The sequence below is a fragment of the Ammospiza caudacuta genome, chromosome 21, assembly GCF_027887145.1.
Source record: "Ammospiza caudacuta isolate bAmmCau1 chromosome 21, bAmmCau1.pri, whole genome shotgun sequence".
In the NCBI taxonomy this organism is placed as follows: Eukaryota; Metazoa; Chordata; class Aves; order Passeriformes; family Passerellidae; genus Ammospiza; species Ammospiza caudacuta.
Genome location: NC_080613.1, coordinates 8,047,951 through 8,071,405, shown reverse-complemented (window position 1 = coordinate 8,071,405; position 23,455 = coordinate 8,047,951). Strand labels below are relative to the sequence as shown.

The 23,455-nt window shown below is 45.2% G+C and overlaps 1 protein-coding gene across 1 annotated transcript in view; it reads left to right on the top strand.

The window, feature by feature from the left end:
• The window catches only part of PAPPA (pappalysin 1), a 175,153-nt gene that overhangs the window by 83,318 nt on the left and 68,380 nt on the right, over positions 1–23,455 (top strand). The window contains exons 8-10 of the mRNA XM_058818339.1: positions 7,774–7,902; positions 9,443–9,534; positions 21,963–22,159. Coding sequence (XP_058674322.1) covers positions 7,774–7,902; positions 9,443–9,534; positions 21,963–22,159 — 418 coding nt within the window. The remainder of the gene's footprint in view (positions 1–7,773; positions 7,903–9,442; positions 9,535–21,962; positions 22,160–23,455) is intronic.

Below are 23,455 nucleotides of genomic sequence, written 5' to 3'. Positions count from 1 at the left end.
ATCACGTCACAACTGAGATATGGGTAAGGGTGTCAGGAGCCAGGCAGTGCTCAGAGAGGCATGATGCAACAGGCAGAGCTTCATCAGTGACAGTGACAGCCTTGACAGCAGTTATCCTGTCCCAGCCTGCTTGCTGGCTGTGTTTCTGTTTTCTCTCTGCTGCACTGGGACACCAAACAGTGTCCTCAGGTGGAGGATACTGGCACCATTCCCTCAAAATCAATGGAGAGCTGCTGGCTTCTGCCTGGAAATAGGGTTTTCTGCATTTCATGTCCAGCCTTCTGCCTGGAAATAGGGTTTTCTGCAAGGTAGTGATGGACTGAGAGTTGGTGATCTGAAAGATGGCAACTGAATTGAGAGTCCAAGGTTTTGTCTTACTGTAATGTATTGGGAACTTGATTGGGTGGAGAAGGAATGTTTGGAAGGTTTTCATCCTGAGTTCTGTGTGTTTCTTTTATATATTGTAGGTTAATAAAGGTTTTTTTTTTTTTCCTTCTATTCCTAAGCTGGAGCCTGCTTCACTCTATTCCTGGTCACATCTCACAGTAGACAGCTTCTGCCTGGAAATAGGTTTTTCTGCATTTCATGTCCAGGTTTCTGCTTGGAAATAGGTATTTCTGCATTTCATGTCCAGGTTTCTGCTTGGAAATAGGTTTTTCTGCATTTCATGTCCCCAGTCTTTCCTTCCTCAGCTAAACCACCCCAGCTTCCCCTCCTGTGGTGGCCACATCTGAGCCTCATGCTGAGAAGTGCTTCCATCTTGTTCAGCAGTGAAGAAGAAAACACAACAGATTTTTTTTCCCCTTCCTTCATTCCCTGCTTCTAATAGCAACCAGGTGCTCTGACACTTAACCTGTGTGCTGCCGTGAAATTGCCTGTCTGGTGCAAAAACCCATGTGAGGCCCAGGGCCTTGAGGATTTACTTTATCCCAGGATTTGTAACCTAATCTCAGTGAGATTGTCCATTTATATCAGCCATCTTAAAAATTCATATTTTTGTTGTTGTTAAACATGAGAGGAGAAAACCATCTCTTGACATTGTTTCTTTTGGTTTTTGTTTTTTTTTCAAGAACTATCTTTAAGGCCTTGGCTGCAAACTTTGTTTTTTTACTAAATATGCTACTGTGTTTTCAACTGATAGCAGGGCAAATGCTTGGAGGATTATATCAAAGTCTGCAGGAGTTAATCAGTTGCATCCATAGCTATAGGTTTGCTACTTACAAAACTTAACAGTCCTTGCATGAAAGACAGAGGAGAGCAGTATGTGTAAAAAAAAAATGTTCAAAATGAAGTGTGTTTAAGGTCCTAAACAGGACCTGGGTTTCAGAGCAGAGGTGCTGCAGGCAGACATGTAATCCTGCCCCAGGGCATCTTGTGCAGGCATGGAGCTGCTCCGAGCAGCAAATGCACCTCAGAGGGACAGATGAGCAGCCGAATCACAGTGGTTTGAACCTGCAGTGTTTTGCTGAGTTACTTGAGTTTTACACCAATGGAAATGAGAGCAAAGCTGCAGACTAGTTGCCTGATCGGGATTTGTGGTGATTATGAGAGTTGGTGATGGCTTTGGTTCCTAGAAATAGTCTAAGGATCAAAGGATATTTTCCTTTTCTAATACATTGGATCCTTTAACCTCTGACTTCAGTGCCAAGCCCATGGGTTATAACATAAGTGGGTAAGGTGGCTGGTTTAGGTGTTTGTTAAACTTTCTGACACAGCCAGAAGCAAAAGCTGAAAGCAGAAAGCAGAAAGTCCTGCTGGTACAGAATGTACCCACCCAGTGTCCAGCTCAGATTATCTGTTCAGGCTGTTTGCTGCTCCATGGTCCTTCATTGGAAACACCCAGTTCAGGTTTGAGTTTGGGAGCAGAAATTCACCATGCAATCCCCAGTCTCCCATCCAGCCCCTGAGTGTTCCTTTAGTACTCCAACTACCTTGTTTTGTAAACAAATCCTGTTCTTGTAAACAAATCATAAAAGAGCTGGAGGGCACAGAGCACACCCGTGGCCCCTGTTGGCACTTCTCTCCTCATAGAGACAGAGAGAAAAGCCTCTACAAGGCTGTTTCCTTGGCATTTGTGTCTTCTGAGTCAGCTCAGTATCTGAGAGAGAGGCAAGAGAGTTGTTTTGAGGCCTTTGCACCTGCCATGTTGCTGTGCTTATCCAAACAGGGAGAGCTTGGGCCACAGCTGAAATAACAGCCCGGCGCAATTCGGGATTTTTGACGTCCTTCTTGTGTTTACAGCATCCCACCCCTCCTCTCTCCAACTGCAGAGCCAGGCAGGAATTCTCTTCATTATCTTCTGCTGTGCTTCTCATGCCATTTTTATTAAAAAAAGGCAGAGCAAGGGGGAGCATATGTGTGAGAGGAGAGAAGAAGAGGAAAACAGTTGTATTTGTGCAGTCAATGGCAATGAGGGGGAAAGAATGGAAGTTGGGGAACTGATTTGTTTGGGTTGTCCTAAAGTGACCTCACCCCTTGGCTTAATCTATCAGCTGCTTTTGGAGCACCTGAGGATAGTGAAACTTGTGAACACCATGGTGTTTGTGGATATTTGGGGTAATTCGTGACCTCTGGAACTGGCACTTTTGGAGGCTGTGAGCAGCATGTGGGGACAGACTGGACAGCTCCAGGGCAAGGGATGGTGTAGACCTTCAGCTCTTCTGTTTGTGGTTGTAACCCAGTCCACCCTGGCAGCTGATCTAAAGCATTGCAAGGAGGGAAGATGTGGGGTTGATGCTGTTTGCTGCCAGCAGATTTCCTGTTTTGCTCGGCAAGGCTTCCTTGCTAGAGGAGAAGAGCAAAGGCGACAGTGTTAGAGGGAAACAGGGCTGTCACCAACAGGACAGGGCTCATTCTGGGCTGCAGAGAGGTGGCAAGGAAGTGTCATCTTTTGTCTCAAGTGTTTGGTGGCTGTTTAAGGTCAAAGACAGATGGGTCCTTCATGAGGACACCTCAGGTGTAGAATTTGCCTGTTTCACACAACACTGGCTGGGACAGCTGTAATTTAATTGGGGATGCTTAAGTCTGTGTCATCTTGTCTTTAAATAAGAGGAACACTGTCTGCTTTCATTGCTGTCTGACCATTTGTCTTTTCATAAGGTAGAAGCTGGGCTCAGCCTTAAGGATATTTTCAATTCTGTTGGAAACAAGTCTTTGCTGTATAAGAAACCCCCCTGGTGTTATTTGTAGTAGGAAAAACATATGCCATGGTAGTAGGAAAAGAGGCATAGGATGTTTGCTTTCCCTCAATGCTCTAACTGCATCTCAGGTGTGTCCTCAGATGCTGAAACCCTACAGCATGCATGGGGCAGATGTGGCTGGGGCAGGAACCCAAGAGCATGATTGTTTCTTCTGTAAATTCAATAATCCTTTAAACCCACCTTGGTCTGAGTAAAAAACAACTTCCCACAGGTATAACTTTTCCCATTAAGTTTTCCAGGAACACCCAAACTGAGAGCAGAGGTCCCTCGCCTGGGGGAGAGAAAGAGAGCAAGATTAACTCCACTGCCCAGCCTCCCCAGTAAAAACAGGAAAAGAATTAGAGGGTTCTATATTCCTGACCCTGGATCACTTGCCACAACAGACAGGAAAGTTACCCTGGTGGTATTTCACACGGCACATCTTAATTCTCCCTCTAAGCAGAGGGCTTGAGTCATTGCTTTTTAATAAGGCTGCCTCCCCACAGGCGGAAGCTGCAGCGATCAATGAGGCTTACTCAGTTCTGGAGGAGGTCATAAAAAGACCATGGATATACATTTAAAGAGTGTTTGTTCACATCCTTGATGTTCAAGATGTTTTTCTTCTCTCTCACTTCCTTAAGTTGCATCTCACAGAGCCACTGTGCACCAAGTCCTGCCCGGCAGCAAAGTGGAAAGGGCCCCTTGTTGCTGTCACTGTGCCACCAGCTCCCAGGGCACGTGGGAGAAGAAATAAATGGTCAAATATCACACTTTTATCACCACTTGGAGCACAGCTTGTCTTGCTGACATCTCCAGATACAGTCTGTGTAGGGGGACACAGTATGGGTAAATGAAGATAATGTAGAATGTAATCTTATCCCCCAACGAGTTGCAGCTGGACCCTATTACTAAAGGTTAGGAGCAGGCTGGATGATAACAGGCAACACCTGGAGCCAATAAGAACTAGTGGCATAAAAGGGTGGATTGGAGAAGTTGGAGGAGTCAGATACCTGCTGCAAGGACCAGGAGCAGTCAGTGCTCAGAGGAGCTGCCTGCGAGAAACGATGAGAAGGTATGAAACTCTGAGGACATGGAACCCTTGCACCATAATGACAAAAGAACTCTTGATATATAAGACAACATATAATGATAATAGAGTTGTTGTAATGTATAAGACAACAAGTCTAAACTATCAGCCTTGGTGTCCTATAGCTATAGAGAGGGAATAAACCCCCGGTTCTTGCATTACTCCCTTCCTCACTATGGGGCTGGGTTACTGCCTGGGGTATTGCACATATTATCTCTTAGCAGCTCTATTTCTCGAAAATGTGGGCACTGTGAAGGAATGCTGAAACTCCCAGTTGCTGCCAATATGACACATTTAGCAGTTCAGGAGGATATAAGTATCTCACGTTCCAGTTGTTGAATCGTGAAATGCCATGCGCATCTCAGTCAGCTTTTTGTCACACCTTGTGTCGGGCCAGGGTTAGCTGAAAGCATGATGGCTTCAGTTTTGAGTTTCTGAGGTGTTTTTTTGATGTTCTAGTCCAGCCACATCTCCAGCTCTGCCTGTGTGGTGCTGAAGAGCCCCTCTGGAGCAGACATCCCATTTGTGAGCTCCTCTGGGCACAGCTGGTTTGTTGATGCTGCCCTGGATGTCACACCCTGCTGTTACCCAGGGTAGGGAAGACTGTGAAGCTTCAGGGTGCTCAGAAGGGAATTTGGGATGTGGAGGACTCAGCCCTCTGGAGACCTGCCATTGCTCTATAGGCACCACATGTCTTCAGGCATTTGTCTTCCCTTTCTTTGAATTTAACCTAAGACAACAATATTGAGGTATCATGAGCATAAATAACTTAATAGAGCTTATTTTCTATCCAAATTTCAGAGGAATAAGGGGAGCCAGACAGTGCAAATAATGTGTAAGAAGTTTTGCTCACCTTCTTTTTGGAGAATAAATGGGTTTGGTTAGACATATTTTGCGTCATTAAATTTGAAGGGTCATTTGCCTGTCACAACACAAAGTTCCAAGAGCATTCCATCTTTGAGCAGATTGCAGTTGGATATCTCCCCTCCCTGATGTGCAGCAGGTGACAAGGTTAGAGCACAGCCCAGTGCCACAAAGCCAGCAGCCAATGTACTCCATACAAAGTTTTCCATGCTTAATCCATACAATTAAATAGGTCAGAGTTCTCCCCACCTAATAACTTTCATTTCCAATTTTCTGTCTTATTCACCCATGTACACATTCATCTCCAGCCACTTCATAATTCATAAACACCACGTTCTCTGTTGTGCTTGATTTGATTCTAGGTTTTCCTCCGCTGTATTCTGCAAACTTCCACACAAATGTGAGCTTCTCCTGTTGTTCCTTTGCTTACATGTGCACACCAATACTTCCCTCCAGTAAAACCCATGTGCAAGGCACACTCCCTGCTCGTAGCCTGCCTCATCACCTGGAGGTATTGGTGGAAATCACACCAAAAATCAGAATCTGCAAACTCCTATTTTGCACTCAGGACCACAATTTCAGTGCATCAGAAAGCAGTGCGGCCTTATTTTGCAGCTGCCCCAACTGTTCATTTGTTACCATTTTCAAAAATTGAATTTCTTTTTTTTGTGGTTAGCAGATCCCCAGTGACAAAATCCACATTTCTGCAAGTGTACTTGTTAATCTTAAATATTTTACAAATGGTTTTGAGACAGAATTTGAGAAACAACTGCTCTTTAATAATCAAAGATTGGCTCTGCTTTGATTTCGTCAGTATATATGAAAACCTCCCATCTTGGTAAGTGGATTTATCTGGGAGTGAAATCTAGAGGAAAACCCTCATTATTTTACTACAGTGTATGTTTGGCCACTTTACTCACTTCCTATAATTTTTTTTCCCCACAGAAAAACAGTTGCTTTAAACAAGCCCCAAGGGGCAGAAGTTTGAAACTTTTCACTTTGATTGAATAAACAGTCTTACCAATATCTGGGTAGGCATCTCCCCAGCCTGTAGGTGAATTAAGATACTGTTTGTGCTACACGAACTCTCAAATTTAGCTAATAGGAGCCACGGACTGCTGCTGACAGGAATCAGGTGCAGAAGGAATGAGAAAGCCAGTTCTGTTTTCCTTCCAGTGAGTTGCAATCCCATTCCATTGCCATGTGCAGTAACAAAGAGTCAGATCCCAGTGCTCTTGGCGTGCAATTCATTCAATGCCAGTTCCTTTTGGAGGCACAGTACCCATGAGAAACAGCTTTGTTGTAAAATATAATGTGCAATATCGGAGTTTAAGTCATGCTTGTTAATTTAATGAATGTTGTAAGGAGATGCTTATTTCATGAACCTGAAGATTTCAGTAACTCATTGATATCCACTTCAATGGCTTTGCTGCTCTGCGTAGTAGATTTATCTTCTCGTAGTACACACTTCATTAGTAGATGCTTTTTGACCAAGTTCCTGTGACAAAATGTATATTGCTGTCAGTAATTGGGGCAATGTGAGCTCAGTGAGCAGAGGACTGGCAGGCCTGGGGAAGAGCTGGGTTGCCTTTCCTGCTCTGCAATTAACCTGATTGATGACTTTGAGCAAATCATTTTGTCTTGGCCACTCCACGGCTTTACAAATCTGCACAATGCAGACAACAAATGAGTTTCTTTGGGGAAGGTTTTGAGTTTTGGTAGTGTAAAATACATTGTCAAAGAGCTAAACATTTTTATTAGGATTATATTATTCCCATATTACATACGAAAAATATTATTCCTCATTTACAAATGCACAGGTTTTAGGTAATTATGGCTTTGCATAAATATGTAACAATTTGCTAATTCTTTCTGTGAATATTTCAGTGCTAATACCCTGATCCTGTGCTGTGGCGTGGATCCTATTTTTTGCTCTGGAAGAAACCAAGTATTTAACTCTTCTGTTTTAATGCTCATATGTGATGTGGATAACTTATTTGTCCATCACTGAAACATCCTCAGCTTACACTAATCCAGGCTCCAGGTGCCGTTAGATTGAGCTCAAGGCTGCTCAGGAAATAATGAGTATTTATAATAATAATGAAGAACAGGGTATTTTAAATTCCTTAAATGAACAGACTTGCTGGTAGTGCTATCCTTGATGTGGAACAAAAGTGCCCAAGGCTGAACACAGTGAGGCATAGGGCTGGTTCCTCAGGTGTTGAAGTAGTGCTGGGGATGTCCTCAGTGTTTCACACTGTTCATGGTGATGGTTGGTTGGCACTGCCACGGTGTCACTGCAATGCCATCTCTCCAGCAGGGGCAGATGTAAGCAGCACCTCACCAAAAGAGTGGTTTACATCAGGAAATGGTTTAGCTGTCAGGTGGTCAAGAGCTGCACCTATTTCAGAGTCGTGCATAAATCAAGCAACCAACAATAGACAAAGGTAGTGCTGACCGTGCTCACAAAAAAAGACACCCAACCAAAAATTAATCCCATCAAACCAAGGCAGGACCTCTGGGACGAGTTGATTGAACTACACCTTGCTTTTTTGGCAGCCAAACCCCTCTCCAGTCCCTCTTTCTCTGCCCTTTTCTGCTGCCTTTGTTGTGTGAATGACTGCCTCTCCTTTTGTCTGGCAGGGAGCTGAGCGACGGGAGCACGTACAGATACCAGGTGGTCGTGGTGTCCGGGATGGAGGAGAGCGAGCCGTCCCCTGCCCTCGTGTACATCTCTGGGAGTGGATACTGTGGAGATGGGATTATCCAAATGTAAGTCTGGAGAGAGCAAACACATAAATCTGGGCACATCTCCTCAGCCAGAGTCTGAGGCTAGGAAGGAATTGATGACCTCTGGTGTCTCCTTAGGTTAGGCTGGCTCTCATCTGTAGATAATGACTCACGTGCTTGATGATTATGGGGATGATGACATTTAATTGTACCGTGGGCCCTTCTCTCCTGGCACCAGGAGATACAGACAGAGATACAGATAATGGAGTCCAGACAGCAGGATCGATAGGCAAGGACGCTCTGTGCTGTTTATGCTGTTTTCTCGTGTATCTGTATCTTTATACATGGATGTGACATTTCCTGGAGCTGGAAAAACTCACACAGCCTTTGATGCTGCCCCGTGTGTGTGGCAGCTGGGTAAAACCCTGCCAAGTATTGGGGCCAAGGTCCTGGTGCTACCCCTTGTTTGACTGACCACCAGAGCTGGCATGCATTTGGAAGTGATAGATTTGGCCTGGGAGGGAGAGTGCTGGGAATTGAATGTTCTCAATCAGCTCCCCTCTCTCACCAGTCCCCAGGCCACTGAAAATGTAAAACAATCCTTCTCGACTATGTTAGAGTTTATTCCTTTACTATGTTGGCCCTTAAGGCTGATGCTTCAAAGCTTCCTGGCATTAGGTAATTTAATTATTTAAACTATGGAAGTAACAACAAGCAAGTGCTTAATCCAGCCAGTATTATTTGCTTGAAATAATGCTGATCAGCAATCACACAGCACAGCTCTGTCAGATGATATACCTGGCAGCAAATATTTGCAGGAAGAGGCCCAACAGGCAAGGAAAGCAAAGAAAGCAATCAAACAACAAATGAATCCAGGGCAATCCTGGAAAGAGAGGTGGAGAAAGACAGATTAATTTTGCTTTACATAACTTTTCTGCTACTGTTATGTTTGCACATTCCTCAAACATCACTTGTGGCTTTGCAGCAAGTGTCAAACAATAGCTGAGCTGCCTCAGGAGCGAGCAGGAACCAGACTGTGTCACAGCTTGGTTGGTTGTGGCCCCACTTGCAGCTGTGGCAGCCCCTTTCTCATCTGGTTCCCACTCTTCTCCCCAGCCATATGGGATGGCACGAGGCAGGGCTCCATCCCCAACACCCCTTGCTCCCTGTTGACTGCTCTCCTCTGAGTGCTGCCACCTGGAATAGCCACACTCCAGGCTTTATGCCTTGTCATTCGCATGATGGGGTCACAGTTCTGGCCCTTCCAGATTTAATACAAAGAGTTTCAGAGATTCTTGTTCTGATTTTCCCCACCTGCTGAGCTACAGCCACACCAGCCTTGAAGGAAGTTGCTCATATCCTCATCAGAGGACAGCAAGTGGTATCCACATGTGCAGGGCGAGCCTGTGAACCAGGAATGATGAAAAGGAGGACGCCAGGAGGCTCCCTTAAGGGAGAGGTATTTTAAGGGTGGGCACACAAAGCTGCTGTAACAGATATTGGGGCTTTGGAGTTCTTTAGAGGGGTTGCACAGACTCTTGGGTTGATGCTACTTTGCCAGCTGACTGGTTTTTGCCTGCAGAGAGCTTGGGGAAGAATGTGATGACATGAACAAGATAAACGGCGATGGCTGTTCCCTGTTCTGCCTGCAGGAGCTGTCCTTTAATTGCATCGGTAAGTCTGGCCCAGAGCCCTCAGACCCACGGTGGGCAGCAACCCAGTGCAGAGTGTAAGGGAAAAACCAGCAGTGCTCTCAGCATTTCCAGCTGAAGAGTTGTCATGGGAGAGAGAAAAAAGGTGGAATTTGTAGGTTTGAAAGGTGAACATATCTTCCCAGCTTCTGGTCATTTTGATGGGAAATTGGTTCTGCTGGCTTTGAAACAGCCCAGGACTTAGGGCTAAGTCAGCCATTGTGGGACTGATCCAAAGCCCATTGAAGTCAGTGGGTGGTTTTCCACTGGCTTCAATAGGCTTTAGATCTGACTACGTGAGAAGACATGAACTGATTTTTTTTCTGGTAAACAGGAGGAGGAGTGAAAGGGGAAGGGACTGAGACCAGAAGCAAGTCCAGCTGAGGTCACACCTCCTTTGAGTTGCAAATCAGTATCTGAGGATCAAAGGTCTGGCTAATCCCCTTTTTCAGAGGTGAAAACTACTTAATCAGATTTCATTTGCAAGCCTGGTTTGCTCTGATTAGCAAAACCTGTAAGCACAATGGCCGGAAGATGCTCGAGCTATCGGGGCTGCAGTTTCGAGCTTTACATATTTATTAAACTCTCTAGGAATGCTGGGGACAGAGAAGGGAAATGGAGACCAATTTACACTGCACCTTCTGTGGAGTAGCCCCACGTTGTGGGGTTGCTTTTTCCACCCAGGGGTCTATGAGGTCTGGCAAAGAACAAAACACACAGAGCTTCAGGAACCAAAGTTAATGTTTATAATGGGTCGGCTTTTTCTCGAGGCATTTTATGAGATTCCTTATCTGGGCTGCCCAAGCAAACACCCTGGCCCATGTAGTGATCCCATGCCTTCAGCTCAGGGCACCAGTCCTCAGCAGATACCGTAACGTTTGCAAATCTGAAATTTGCTCTTTTTGGCAATTTGACCATTATCTCTTGTGCCTGTAGAATGGACCTCACAGGCACCATGTTTCCCTTGAGTGGTAAACTGGGGACTGCTTGGCTCATCACAACAACTACATTTTTACTTCAGCTTCCCACACTGTGAGTGAGACTTGAGGCCTGATTTGGTGATGTACTTATTTACATATGTAAATAGCTGTATTGAAATCAGGGATATTTATGATCGAGACTAATTGCGACAACTGGTGGTCTTGAAGTTACATTTGTGTTTCAAGTAACTTGCTGCCTTAGAGCCCCAAGCACTGCAAGATTTTAGTCATAATATTTTGAAAGTGGGATAAACACTTATGCAAATGTTTTGGGTTCCCCAGACATCAGGCGTGGTGTGAGGCCGGTTCCAGCAAGGCTTTGGGCTGGTGCTGGGTGGTTGTGTCTGTATCACCCTGCTCCACAGCAGGGCTCAATTCCTTGGTCCAAGTCTGTACTTTGACCACATCCCAGTGTTTCATTAGGACATGAGGCAGGTTATCCCCTGTGCCCATCAGTTTTCCAGGAAACCAGGTGATGTGGGCTGGATGGGAGCTGCAAATGCTCCAGTCCATGGACAGCAGTAAGAATGGGGTATCCCAAGCCTTGGACCACACAGTGGTGTCCTAGGGGTATGCAACACTCTGATTTATGCCTTTTTATATAAAATCATGGAATTGGTTATGTTGGGAAAACCTTTAATGGAGTCCAGTTGTGTCATCCACCCACCATCATCCAACCATTCATTCCCCATCCAACTCCAGGAGCAGCAACAGAGCTTCCTGAGAGTGTGGAACAGAGCTGTCTGACTAGAAAATGAAGCAACTAAAACATACAGATTTTTCTACTCCATGACAGAGGAAGTGGGTTTTCAGATTTGCTTGTGTTGGAAAAGAGAGGGGAATTCCAGGGGCAAAAAAAAGTTGTTTGTTTGTCACGGGCTTTGGAAGGTTGTGGTTTGCACAGATCCTGGATTACAAAACAAATTATATCAAATTCCTTGTGAAATATTGAATATAAGGACTCAGATGAATCAAATTAGCTGAATCAAAGGGAAGGTGCAGGAACAGAGACCTTAAAAATGTTTGGTTGTGTGACTTTATGGTTCTGCTGTGGTGGTGATGGGCTCAGTGTTTCTGCAGGGTCTGTGAGGGCAGCCCCACTGCTGTTTTCAGGTAAACACTGCCTTCAGGTCTATAGGACAGGTTCAGAGGAGCTAATACCTGTGAAACTCATCCTGTTGGCTCTTGTGGTGGCTGGACCACCATGAATTATGACCCCAAGAGCTAAGGAGACACTACCAGTTTGTCTTTCAGACAAATGAACACTGCTGATTTATATTCTGCTTGGTATATCAAGCATTAAAATCTCACCAGAAAATATAAAGATGTTGGGGAAGTGACTGGCTGTGCATATTACATAATAAATAATAGTAAAAAAGAGCAGAAATTCAGCATTCTCCACAATCTAACAATATCACACCTAATCCTCTGCCTTAAGCTGAACAAAAGTCTTATTTGATATTGGTGGGGTGTTTTCCTGGAAAATACAGAATTCTTGGGTGCCCAAGAATTCTCCTGTGTTTCAGGAGCACAGAAAAATAAGTGTAATTTATTTCCATATTTACAAGGCTAACACATGTTATAATCCTGTAGAACAACAAGCAGTTATTTCAGAGAGTGTTATTTTTTCAGTGATGTTCTTGTTGTATTATGTAGCTCTTCAGAGCCCCGGGAATCACTCCCCTTCACCAAAGAATTCAGTGAGCCTCAAACACATGTTCAGAGGCTTTGTTGAATCGGGGGCCTCAGGGTTTGATCTTGCAAATGCTTTCTTCCAGGCATGTTTCTGAACTACCACAAGGCATTCTTTAGACTTCAGCAAATCTAACCACAACAGTGAATGCAATGCTTGTCACAAATTGTCTGCGGGATTGGGTCCCACGTGGCTGGAAAGATCTGCTAAACATTTTGTTTGCCAAAGACGGGGCTGAAGGGGCGTCGTGGGCGGGTTCCAGAGGAGGAGGTTTGATAGCAAAGCCCAAGTGGGCTCCTGCCTCCTGAAGCAGAGACCACGCAAGGCACCTCGCTTGGTAGGGGAAAAATACAACAGAGCCCTCAAGCACCACCAGGCTTTAGATTCAGAGCCATGAATCACAGAATAATTTAGGTTCAGAGGAGTCTCTGGAGGTCTCTGGTCCAAGGAGGGCCAACTTCAAAGTTAGAGCCAGCTTCAAAGTTGGAGCATGTTGCTCAGGGTCATGTTCAGCTGCGTTCTGGATATTTCCAGGGATGGAGGCAGCCTGTTTGCAGGTGTCCCTTTGCCTCTCTCACTCCCTTTGCCTTTTAGGATTGTGGGGTTTATGGGCTTTTTTAATTGGCCCAACTTTCCTTTGACTAAATGGCACAAGGCTCTCAAGACACTTTGCACCAGTGCCTGTAATAAAATTACACTTTTTTTTTTTTTTTTTTTTTGTCTTGCTTTTGTTTTTCCTCCTTCTTTCCTCTCTAATCAGATAACAGTGGATCAATCTGCTCTGCCAGGGAGGAGGGGCGTGGGGGAAGGAAGGAGGGAGGCAGGGAAGAAAACTGTGTGGTCTCACTGTCAGGCTGTCCTGGCCTTCTCCAAGCACAAAGCCAAGCAACAGAAAACAGAAAAGATTAATAGCATTTTCTTCCTGCAACATGCTGAAGAGCGACAGTGAGATTAATTAATTAATTAATGGAAGCATCTGGCAGTGCTCCTTTTTCTAAGTTCTGCAGCACTCTTGCCCTTCCCCATCGTCAAATTTATCATCTCTACCTTTTCTCCCCCCTCCCACAGCCGCTTCCTGTAGCGGATTTTGCCTATTTTTTATCTTTTCCACACAGAAATTTGGTCCCATGGGGAAAGTTTCACTTTGCCTTTTGATGGGTAGGAGACAGGTGATTCCAAGCCATGTCGGTGTGACTGATGCACCCCTCTCCCACCCCTGGGCTGCTTTCCTTTCACCTTGCCCTGATCACTCGGGGGGATTACAGATTTTTGCGGTTACCGCGGATCTCAGCCAAGTTCAACCCGACGTGTCCTGTGTGAAACAGGCCCCATTTGTGAGAGTTATGATTCACAGTGGTGGGAACCCAGGGCTCAGCACTTGATCCATTCCCAGAGGAGTGCTGAGAAATGGGCGTCTGAGGCACAGCTGAGCACCTTGTCCTTGGTGTGCACTCTCCCACACGCCAGCGCTGCACACCCAGATAGATGTGGGACATTGAAAAAGAGCCCGGCTTTCATTTGCATTCCTTTTGTGGAGTGGGATGTGCATTATGCATTGATTTAGCTCACCAGTGCTGAAGAAAGAGAAGGATATAATAAAAAAGATGCAGAGATCAATAAAAAAGGGAGGGAGGGAGGGGGAGAGAAAGTAATATGAAAAGAGATGAGTAAAGACTGATAGACACATTGAAACACAGCTGGGAAGTAGCTCCAGAACTTCTATCTCCCCTTAAGTTTGCCAGGTAATTTATAGGGGTTTCAGCCACATCTTATTGGTGCTATTATTGCTATACTTTATCTCCTTTGCTTATAAGGGACTCTTGGCTAAAGCCTTTTTACAGCAAAACAGGGCAGAGCTTCCACTGAATTCCAGATGGGAGTGGTCACCCTGAAGAACGGGAATGTTCCAGGTTAGACACACATCTCAGTGGTGTGTGGGATCAGGGCCTCAGGGATATAAAGTACAAAGAAAAGACACAGAGCAGAGGCAAAGAGAAAATAAATATATCTAGCTCTTGAATTTACCACCAATTTCTGGCATGCTTGAAACATTAGTCACCGGTGGTTGTTCTGGGAGAAGTATGATTTTAATTTGACAATGATCCTTAAACACCTTTTCTTTTGCTCCTGCTTGGTCCCAAATGTTTTTCTGCTACCTTACAAATCTGGATCTGTCTTCCTCCTCCTCATAGGCCTCTCCCTCCAGCTGTGAGCCTTACCTTTGTGGGAGCTCTATCCTTTACCTCTCCCATTATCCATAAATTAAGCATAGCACTTTCCCCTAATCTTATTGTTTGGCGGGCTGCATTGCATTCAGGGAAATGATTAATATTCATGAGCTTGCTATCTCTGTTTGGTGCATAATCCTCTGGGGAAATTGCAGTGTTAAATGAGTGACACAAACCTAATTTTATATGTCTTTTCTTTCCTTTCTTTCTTTTTCCCTTTTTCCCTTTCTGACAGAGAAGTAATGTGCTTAAAATAAATTGATGGATGACCATCCATATTCATTGTGGGCATGCTTTGAGAGCTCTCCCATCCTCTCCCCCTCCCTTCCTCATACTACTGCACAGGAACACAGCTTTGGCTGCCCAAATCGTGGCCCCATGCAGCAGCTAATGGTGATTTTGCCTTCTTTCACCAGCATTAAATAGGCCTTGGCTGACCCTGCCGAGGGCTTTCAGTAGAACAACAGCATGGGAGAAACAGAGCCACCTTGCAAGAGAAACTCAGCATCTCCCAGGGCATCAATAAGGTGAAAGCATTGACCAAGGAGCTTGGGAAAAAGTGTTGCTGTTGTTAAAGCAGCTGAGGCTCTATAACAGAATTTCATGGCAAATAGTCATGAATTTACTGGCCGAGGTTATTCAGATGATATTTGTGTGACTCCTTCAGCTTAAGGCAAATACTTTGAAGCTGACTGTTTCCTGCAGCTTGCAGAAGTGTGGCTGCATGTTCTGAAATGTCTAAGCACTCATTTGGCAAGTTAGTAATCACAGCATCCTCGTGAAGTCTCTTAAAGTGATTTTCAGACTGTCATCATTAATAGTGGAATCCTAGGAAGGCCAGCTGAGCCACAGAGCAGAGAGAGCAGACATCTCAGGCAGCAAAATACAAAGGACAGATGCTTTTTTGTGGGGGAGAATGTGGGCTGGAGTGGTATTTGCCTGCATTTTTCCCTAGGCCAGTGACTCCAACCCAGCTCAATCCGGCTTTAGTTTTTAGGACACGGCTACAATGAGAGTCCAGCAGGAGAACTACTCCTCTGCTTGTTGCATCCCTCACATTACTCTCTGTGGATCTGAGAGGCTTCCACAGCTGGTCGTGCTCCCATCCTGAGAGCATCTTTTGTGACTCAACAACAACTGTGCTCAGAGCACAGTTGTTGTATCTGTCTGAGCACAAGACCTTTCTTTGCAGGAACATCAAACTACATGTACAAACAAGCAGGTTTTTTTTTTCCCTGGGGAATGGCACATCTCTGGGTTTTTACTCGTGTTCCTCCTCTGAAACAAGTGTGCCAAGTGTCTCAAAGGGCCATGCTGGCCACCTTTCTCCTGGTCATAAAGGTTACTCCTTTGTGTGACAGAAACCTCAAGACTTTTAGTTGAACAGGTTCCAAGTTAAGCTGATAAATCTGTGTAATATCAAAATCTTCTTGGCACCGTCTTATCCAACCATCCAGGGAGGGAAACAAGGTGAGGTCAGACAAGAACATATGTGTTTGTGCTCTTACAACAATACCTGGTTGCCAGGGGTTGGAGATGGCTGTGCTGGGTCTTGTTGACTGTTCCTGGTTGCCAGGTAGAGATGGCTGTGTTGGATCCTGTTGGCCATTCCTGGTTGCCAGGGTTGGGGAGAGTTGTGTTGTATCCTGTTGGCCATTGCTGGTTGGCAGGGGTTGGAGAGGGCTGTGTTGGCTCCTGTTGGCCATTCCTGGTTACCAGGGGTTGGAGAGGGCTGTGTTGGGTCTTGTTGGCCATTCCTAGTTGCCAGGTAGAGATGTCTGTGTTGGTCCTGTTGGCCATGCCTGGTTGCCAGGGTTGGGGATGGCCACTTTGGCAGTGATAGCTCAGACAAGGTCTTGTTACCACTGCCAGCCATGGGAAATATCCTTTCTCTTAAGTGACAAAGACTCATGTTCTTGGAGGTGAAATATCAAATTTCAGTGCCGGGCTCTGCGAGGGAATTGTAATTGTATCTGTCTGCAGCAGGCAGATCAATTGCATAATTCTGGTTCTCCGACTGCTATATCATAGCGAGGAGCCGAGTCCCACCACACAAAGAAAGCCAGTCACGCCCAGGAATGCATTTCCACAAGCAGCTGAATTGCCAGGGAGCCTCACTCTGCAAAGGCACTATCCCTGCCTGCTCTGCTCAGGAGATGCTCAGACATGATTGTCATATTCCACGGAAAGAAAGCCTCCTGCGAGGCCCCTGGATGTTCTGCAGTAGATTGCGACACCCACGCTGCCTTCATTTCCAAGGTGTCTGTTTTATTTCATTGGAGGAACACGTCACCATTTATTGATATGTGACTTTATTCTGAAAGGTCTGCCCAAGCTCCATGTAATGGTTTTCCTCCTTTCAATCAGAACATCCAGGAAGGAAAGTAACTCCTGAATATTTTACTGTAGCAGGAAATGTCTCTGTCTCTGCCTTCTTCAATATTAAAGAAGAGATTTGCAGATATCCTGGAAGCAGGCCATATTATTCACTCTCTTCCCACTGAAGCCAAAGGTGAAACTCCCATAGAAATAAATGGAGCAGGTTCTGCGGTCACTCAGCTGCCGAGTTCATGTGATCTGCAGTGGAATTATTTCCCTTTTTGTGATAGAAACCTCTGGATACATTTCTCCTCCTCTGCGTGAACATAAACACCAGTGCTGGAGATGCCAATATAGTGACGTGGTGGTAAAACCCTGCTTCTGCAGAAGCTGCTGACTTTGGTGAGCCTGGGGTTTGGCCTTTGCTTTGTCTGAAAGCTTGCACACCTCAGGACAGACCTTTCAGGGGTTAAAACGCAAATCTTGTTCTGTTCCAAAAATTTGTTACTCTGAGACAATGCTTCTGCATTTTTGTCGCCCCCCTTTTTTCCCTTTTTTTTTTTTTTTTCTGGACAAATAGTTATGTGGCATGAGACTTGTTATAGTTGGAAACATCCCTAAGTAAACAGCTGAGCTTAAAAATACTCCTTTTTTTTTTGTCTGGCCTTTTAAAAAAATGGTAGTTACTGCACAAAAAGAAGACTATGCCAATGCCAATCACTGAGTCCTGGCTGAAAACAGGAAAGTGCCCCCAGTGTCTGTCCCCAGCACTTTGAGGACCCTGCTTGGACATTCAAAGCCTCATTTGAGGATGTGCCCTGTGCTATGAACTGGATCTCTTGATCTCTCTTTTTTCTTTATTTCATGAAGTGGAAGGCTGCCTCTCACAGATAAATGTATATCCTGCCTGTTCTGCTTGCTGGTCTCTATAAGGCTTCACTCGTTTTGCGGATGATTTTCCAGCTTCTCCTCAAACTGGTAAAGAAGATGGGGAGCTACCTGCTTATCCAGGCCCTCTCTTGTAGGTTCTTCCCAGTGCTCACTAAACCACCTGTGTTATCCCAGGCATTATTTCAATTCTGAATCCCAGAGGAGGGATCTGTACTTCAGTACAAAAAGCTGCCTCTTGCACTGTGCTCAGACAGCTTAGGAAGCAAGGAGAGATGGAGTTTGCATAATTTTCTGGTGCAGCACACAAGAGCCCCAAGACTATTTTGGATCTTAAAGCCTGACTTCAGGAGTTAGCAAAACAGGTCTTGCCAATTTGTTTCCTCAAGTCACACTTCTCCAGGTTGATGCTGCCACAGAGCCTCCTTCAAGGTTTCCCAGATGTCACAGAAATCTTTGCTGAACTGGAGAATGCCTTTTCCCAAAACAAGGGCAAGTCAGGAGCTTCGGTTTGGCCCTAATGTTTTTCTGCCTTCAGTAAGAACTTTCTAAGGGAAAAGGAGCTTGGGCTGCCTGAATGAAAACGTGTTCCCCGAGTTCAGCTCAGCATCCTCCAGCATCTGTTGTTAATTCCCCAGAGATGCTCTCTCCTGCTGCCAGGTGCTATGCCTGCAGACATTTTACTGTTCTAGATTTCAGTTAGATTTCCAGGCAACTGCTTTTTAATTTTTTGAAGTCATTTCTTCCTTGAGGACAAATCAGATATCCTGTATGTTCCTTTCTTCCATATCTCCTGCAAATCAGATTCATCTTTGGAGAGCAAAGTCCATGGTGTTGATGAGCACAGCCCATGGTGCAGGTCATGGTGCAATCCCTGACCATCCCCAGGTCTTGGGAGCCTCTGGACCTCTGTGGAGACAAAAATTAGCTCATGTTGCCAAGGCCACAAATGCATTTAGTACCACAGTAGTTACAAAGAGAACAGAAAAAGCATTTTGCATCATTATAGGAATAAAGCCATTAGCTACTCATTCCTAGAAATACACCACTCCTGACACTGTCTTCTCTGGCTCTGAGCCTGTAGGACTCTATGAATGTAACTGAGCTCTGTTCCCACCATTGTAAAAAGGGGAAAAGCCTGTTAGTTTTATTTGGTGAGGGCAGTTGTAGGAAGAAACAATCTGATTGTTCTTTGCTTTTCTCATGAAAATGTAAAGCTCAACCTGTAACCTGCCAGTCATCCAAGATCACCAGCAGAATCCAGAGTCAGAACTGAAGGAAGAACCTCTGCTAGATTTTGGCAGCCCACACAGTGATGCACCACATTTGGCTGTTGAAGGTTGGTGCCTTCGTGTCTTGGAAGGATTTAATGACAATCCCCTGTTTGCCATCACTCAGAATTGGGAAGCCCACTGGCAGGAAAGGCCTTCCCCTCTTCTCACCAGCACTCCCCTCAATGCAGAGCACTGCACACTCAGTAGTGAGACCAACAGATCTTCCTTAAAAGTAACCAGCGTTGCAAAGCCAGTTTCCCTCATCGTTTTTCAGAGCACACAAAGGCGAGTGGGTGCCTCATCTCTCAGCTTCTGTGCATGACATCTATGCTGTCCCATGGATGTTGTGGCTCTCCAGGGCCAGCACAGCTCCAGAGCTCATGACAGTGCAGCTCAGCAGGACTTGGTTAATCATTTAGGCAGCCCCCATTAATTCAGACATCTCAGGCTCTCTGTTCAGTTCCTCCCTCGGGTTTTGCAGACTCTGAGCAGACAGATTTATTGGGGTCTTAGGCATAATCAGGAACAAATTAGCCTCTGTTAGGATCACACACTGTCCTGGATCACAGCTATTCAAAGGCTGCTTTCCCCTCCATGTGAGTATGAATTAAGTCATCGGGCTGAAGCAGGCCTTGAGTATTCTTTTATCCCAAACGCATGATCTTATCAGGAGCCCATTACGTTTATCACCGCATTAGGAGGGAGCGTTTGGAGCCAGCGCAGGAGTTTGTTGCTCTATAAATGCTGTGCTTACTTCAGTGCCTGTCATGGAAAGAAGTCAGTGCTTTGGGAAGGCCGGGGAACACTGTCTAAAGGCATGTGCCTAAAATTAGGCTGTGAGTTAGTGGGTGTTTGCATGGGGGGTGGCTGAGTCGGGGATGTGCAAAGGGAGCGCCCGTGCGTTTGTGTGTCAGTGTTTCTGTCAGCGTGGGTGTGCAGCAGCCTGGTGATGTTTCACTGTACGTGTGCGTATCTGACTCTGCATATGTTTATAGGCTGAAGGTCAGGTCTTTTTAACAGGGTAGGTATTTTCCTTTCATTCCCCCCACCGCTTTTTTCAGAAATAAGCCTCTTTTCATAAAATGACAAAGAAATGCGCTTTTTCCCAAAAATACATATTTGCATCTGTTTGGCATTTGGTTTTGAGGATTTTTGATTGCTGATCTCAGTCTTTTTGGGGCTGAATATTTCTCAGAGATTTCTGTTGGGCCTCTCACTCTAACTGGGACATAGTGGGTAAGCCAATTAATTGTATCCTACTGTCCTGACACCTGACATATGCCTTGATATGGGAGAGGAGCAGAACAGGAGATGCAGAAGGATAAGGTGAGGGAACCAAGAGTTTTTTTCTCCATGGCCATGACAGTGACATTCTCATTCCACCCATCCCTTGAGCTGCCCAGACACAGGGCATGGCTCTCCCAGGGATGAATGAGCCCCATGGGGGTGGCACTGCTGGGTTGCCTTAGGGCCCATCAGCACATCCACCCAGACACCCCAGGAGTCATTGTCATCTCTTGTCTGGAAAAACTCCCCCAGGCCCTCCTCTGAGCTCTTTGAGGGGTGGGACGTATGTTTGGTGGCTCCCAGACAAATGATGATGTTAAGATGTGACATGTAAGGGCAAGAAGTTTGGCCACCCTGGGAAAATTCATTCAGGACTGCACTCATACAGCTGAAACACTTCCAGGCTTGTGCTCCTTTTCACCAGCTCGGAGCTCTGGCCTGTCAAATATGCAGTTTGCCTACATTTATACATGTACACAAGTTGTCCACAGAGGCTGTGATGAAATCAAACCATAATGACATTTTTCCCTGATAGACTTCTCTATTCTTTCAAAGCCACCCTCTCTTAAAGACCTGGAATCTTGCACAGGAGGAAAAGGAGTGAAAGTCATTAAATAATTGAATAGCAATAAACTGGTGTTTTCTGGCTCATGATGGTATTTCACTGTGTAAACCAGGAGAAAAAATAAACAGGGGATTTAGTAGATTGGAAGTAGCTCAAAATTGAGCAGCCCTTGGATTTTCTGACACCTAGCTCATGATAGTCCAGTGCTACCGACAGGATTCTCCTTAGGGATCCTTTCCATCAGTCCAGCTAGCAGCTCTGGCTAATTTCCTACCGTTTTTTTTTCAACAGGCTTATTTGCCAGACAAAAATACAACAGGCTGTCAGAACTGGATACCTCTGGGGACTGGCAATGATAATACAATACAAAATAGGATACCAACAGGTCAAAGGTTTCCATTTCACAGAGTACTCTAATGACTGAAAGTCATTATTGCTATGCAGTCTGTTTGAAAAGAGTAGATGGATCTCAGTTCAGTTTTTAATGGGCCAGTGTTACAGAAACAACCTCAAAAATTTGGCATCTTTGTTGGCAGTCTCATTAGAGAAGCCACAGAATAAATGGGCAAGGATAATAAAGTCTCCTGCTGCTTTTGATCCTTTCAGGTCAAATCTGAGTCATGTTGGTTGAAGCCGTGTGTTTATGTGGCAAACTCACCCTCACACTGTGTGTACTGTATCTGCCTTGGATAAACAGATCTGTTTGGCCCTTTGGTCACTACAACTGTGAACTTGGCAGTTTTCACCATCTCTACAGCCACAGTTGCTGTTGTTGTTGTTGATTTGCAGATATCTTTTAAAAACAAAAAAAGGGAAACATTTTAGACCAAACCCTCCACTGGCATTTTTCCACCCCAGCTGGTGGAATTATGCCAACACCCACATTTGCCTCTCTATGTATTTTCTGTCTCTGCTTTCTTCTATCTCTTTTAAAAGGAGATAGATGAAAATAAGCAGAACCCCCCTAACATTAGGAAATATCTTCACGGAATTGCCCAATACAAAAGTTGGCTATTGTTGCTTGGCTTTATTTAAATCACCTTGGTATGACCCAGAAGTGACCAATGCTTCCACTCAAGGCGACCTGACCCAGCAGATACACAACCACTGATGGTATCAGGACCTAAGAGCTACCCTGCAGACACGTGTGGTTTGTTTTCTCTGTTTCCTCATGCAGATGAACCCAGCAGGTGCTATTTCCACGACGGCGATGGAGTCTGTGAGGAGTTTGAGCAAATGACCAGCATCAAGGACTGCGGCGTGTACACTCCCAAAGGCTTCCTGGACCAGTGGGCTTCCAACGTCTCTGTCTCACACCACAGTGACCAGCAGTGCCCAGGCTGGGTGGTCATTGGCCAGCCAGCAGCAACCCAGGTAAGGACAGCATGTTCCTCCTCCTCTCCTGAGAGTCCAGGGAGAAGCAATGCTCTCAGGTGGAGCTCGCTGGTCAGCGTTCAGCGGTGCTGTCACCCCTGCCTGCTCACTTGTTGCTTCACCAAGGATGGAACCCTGGCAGCAGCTTCTCTCTTTCTGAGCCTGATTAGTAGTGATGAGTTGAAATTCAGTGCCAGTCACCCAGCTGGAGCTGGCTGAAGTTGTGGCTGGGTTGATTCAATGAGCTGTGCAGGAGTCACCTCTCCCAACCATCATCACCTCAGAGATAGACGGGCTCCTCACAGCAAGCACAGGGAACGAGCTTGTGGCAATGAATTCTGAAGGCTAATGCCGAATAATACAAAAGAGTGTTCTTTCTTTTCTTAATAGTTTTGTGTTTTCTGCCTCCCAGTTCCATAAAAGCACCCTATTGTTCTATTCTGAGAAAGGTCCTGTCCATTCCCAAAGCCATTCATTAGCTTTAACCCCCTTCTCCTATGTCTCCTTTGTAACATAAATAGCTCCAGTTACCATAACTTTACCTTTTGTCTCTTTGAGAGAATTAGATCCAAATGAGTTAAAAAAAAAAAAAAAAAAAAAAAACATTAGATAGATGTCTGGAAAACAGAGCTGTACATGATGCAGATGCAGCAGTTCAGATGCAACCTGATTTGGGAAAGCCCACTTTGTTTGTTGATTTTTAGAGAGAAAGGCTCTTCATATATAAGAGCTGCTTTGTTTATTCCTCCTTCAGCCCTCACTGTTATCCCTAACTAGAGACAGAGAACTTATCACACTAATCAACTTTGGCTGACTTTTGGTTGGATGCAGAAAAGTTTTTCTAAGAATCTAATTATCCAATAGGTGTCTTGAGTGGGCAGTGCAGAGAGGAGTGCCGTGTCACAGATATGACAAACAGATCTCTCTGTGAATAGTAAATGTTAAGCATTTCCAGTTGGCTTGCAAGAGAAAACATCTTTATGCAAGAGACTTGGCCTTGCTCACATTGCACAAGTCTGTAACAAATTAATGACCAGGTCAGTTCTAAATGCACAAAGCGTGGTTAGCTGGCAGAGAATCAAGACAGAATCCCAAGCCCAGTATTGACTTTTTGTCATTGTCTCGTTTATTATTTCACACTGTAAAAGGAACTTTTCTCTGGACCCTTGCTTGTGCCTTCACAACTTCTTTCTCATTCAAGCTCCTTGTGCAGAACAAAGGACAGTGTGTCCAGCTCCGGTGCTGCTTTTGGCCATGTCCCCAGGCATTCTGTCCCCCTGCAGCTGCTCCAGAACT